At 32.9% G+C, this 1,834-nt stretch overlaps 1 protein-coding gene across 1 annotated transcript in view; it reads right to left on the bottom strand.

Annotated features, from left to right (window-relative positions):
* LOC107559265 (pro-neuregulin-2, membrane-bound isoform-like) overlaps window positions 1-1,834 on the bottom strand; it is a 48,953-nt gene that overhangs the window by 18,252 nt on the left and 28,867 nt on the right. The window contains exon 7 of the mRNA XM_016243017.1: window positions 441-574. Coding sequence (XP_016098503.1) covers window positions 441-574 — 134 coding nt within the window. The remainder of the gene's footprint in view (window positions 1-440; window positions 575-1,834) is intronic.

The raw sequence follows: 1,834 nt of genomic DNA on the forward strand, positions 1-1,834 counted from the left end.
GTTAAATGTGAGCCAAAATCATCACAATTAAAAGAACCAAAGACTTAAACTACTTCAGTCTGTCTGCACTGAATTTATTTAATACATGAGTTTCACAATTTGAGTTGAATTACTGAAATAAATGAACTTTTCCACGACATTCTAATTTATTGAGATGCACCTGTACATATACATACATACATACATACATACTGTATTTATATACACACACACACACATACATATATATATACACTGAACAAAATTATAAACGCAACACTTTTGTTTTTGCCCCCATTTTTCATGAGCTGAACTCAAAGATCTAAGACTTTTTCTATGTTCACAAAAGGCCTATTTCTCTCAAATATGAACAGCTAAATAGACAGATGTACAGATGATATATGTCAAGGATCTATATAAAGATATATTGACAGATGAATCAGTCAGGGAAGAGTCAGTACCGGTGACTGGAAACATGAGAAGCTGTGGAGGTATGGTGGGATCGTGACGACATTCGGCTGCCCGAGAAATTGCCTGATGTCTCTGTTCCATGTCGTACTACTCGCTCCGTTGCTGGGACATTCTTAGATATATACTGCAATAAAAAGAGTAGCATGAGATTATGTCGTTTTCACACTTGCGTCCTAACCTGAATACATTTGAAGAATTCTTAGTCATCAATGTGAACACCACAGGAAACAGTTTATCACAAATATGTGATCAATTGCAATTTATTCTGAACTGCAATAACATTCAGAAGAAACCACACTGCAGTTCACATAATGTGAACCCTTTTCAGAAATACTAGACATTAAGCCCAAATCTATTGTCTACACCAGGGCCGCTGCTGGCCAAATGGATGCCCTAAGCAGAATAGTATTGTTGTGCCCTTCCCTCAAAAAACAAAAACAAAACACCTACTATAACTGGTCAAAATTGAACTTTAATAAAATATAAAAGTAAATAAATAAATTGTAATTATTTATAAATTACAATTGTAGCTCTAGACAGTTACCTATGACTATGATTTTATTAATACCGTTGTCTGATTGATTTTATAGTCTCAAGCATTCAGAAATCACGCAAAATAAAATTAAGCAGTTTTACTACGATAAAACCATGGTTAATTTTTGGTAAGGGTTGTGATGTCCTAATGTTTTTGTTGAAGAAATGAAAGAGGCTGTAGCATATCTATCGCAAAAATTAAGTAAAAATTAAGTGGATATTTGAATTAAATGTTTGGTCAATATTAAACATGGATTTGATTGTCCTGTAAGTGTAAAAACAGCAATTATCAGGCCTTTGGTGCCCTTTGCAGGCATTTGTAATAATGCAAATTGTTTATTTTGTATTACATTATGTATTTTAACAGTTTTATTCAATGAAACCATATGATTATTATTAATTAATCAATCGTTATTGCCTCATTGTTTTTATATAATACATTTAAAGTCATGAAAACTAGAACATTAAGTCAGATGCGTTGTTGGTGGTGGTGAAATTATCACCGACATTAAAACACGTTACTAATGTCAACAGTCAAAAAAGTTTCACAGGATTATGAACGTAGCTACCTGAAAGTAATGCACGGGCTTCAACTTGGGCTTTTTTATTTTTATTTTCTCTGCGCCGGACTGCGCTGATGTCTTTTCCCTGCCGCAAAATGAGGTGAGAGCGAACGCAGGCGCGGGCGCACATGCTGGAATGGCACGTCACGTGTGCTTATACTGCCTACTGCATTCATCATAAAATGCATTTTTTATAATAATTTTATATATATATATATATTAATGTTTAGATTTTTATTTATATATATATATATATATATATATATATATATATGTATATGTATGTT

This window comes from Sinocyclocheilus grahami, unplaced genomic scaffold (assembly GCF_001515645.1).
Source record: "Sinocyclocheilus grahami isolate Dianchi unplaced genomic scaffold, SAMN03320097.WGS_v1.1 scaffold680.1, whole genome shotgun sequence".
Lineage (NCBI taxonomy): Eukaryota > Metazoa > Chordata > Actinopteri > Cypriniformes > Cyprinidae > Sinocyclocheilus > Sinocyclocheilus grahami.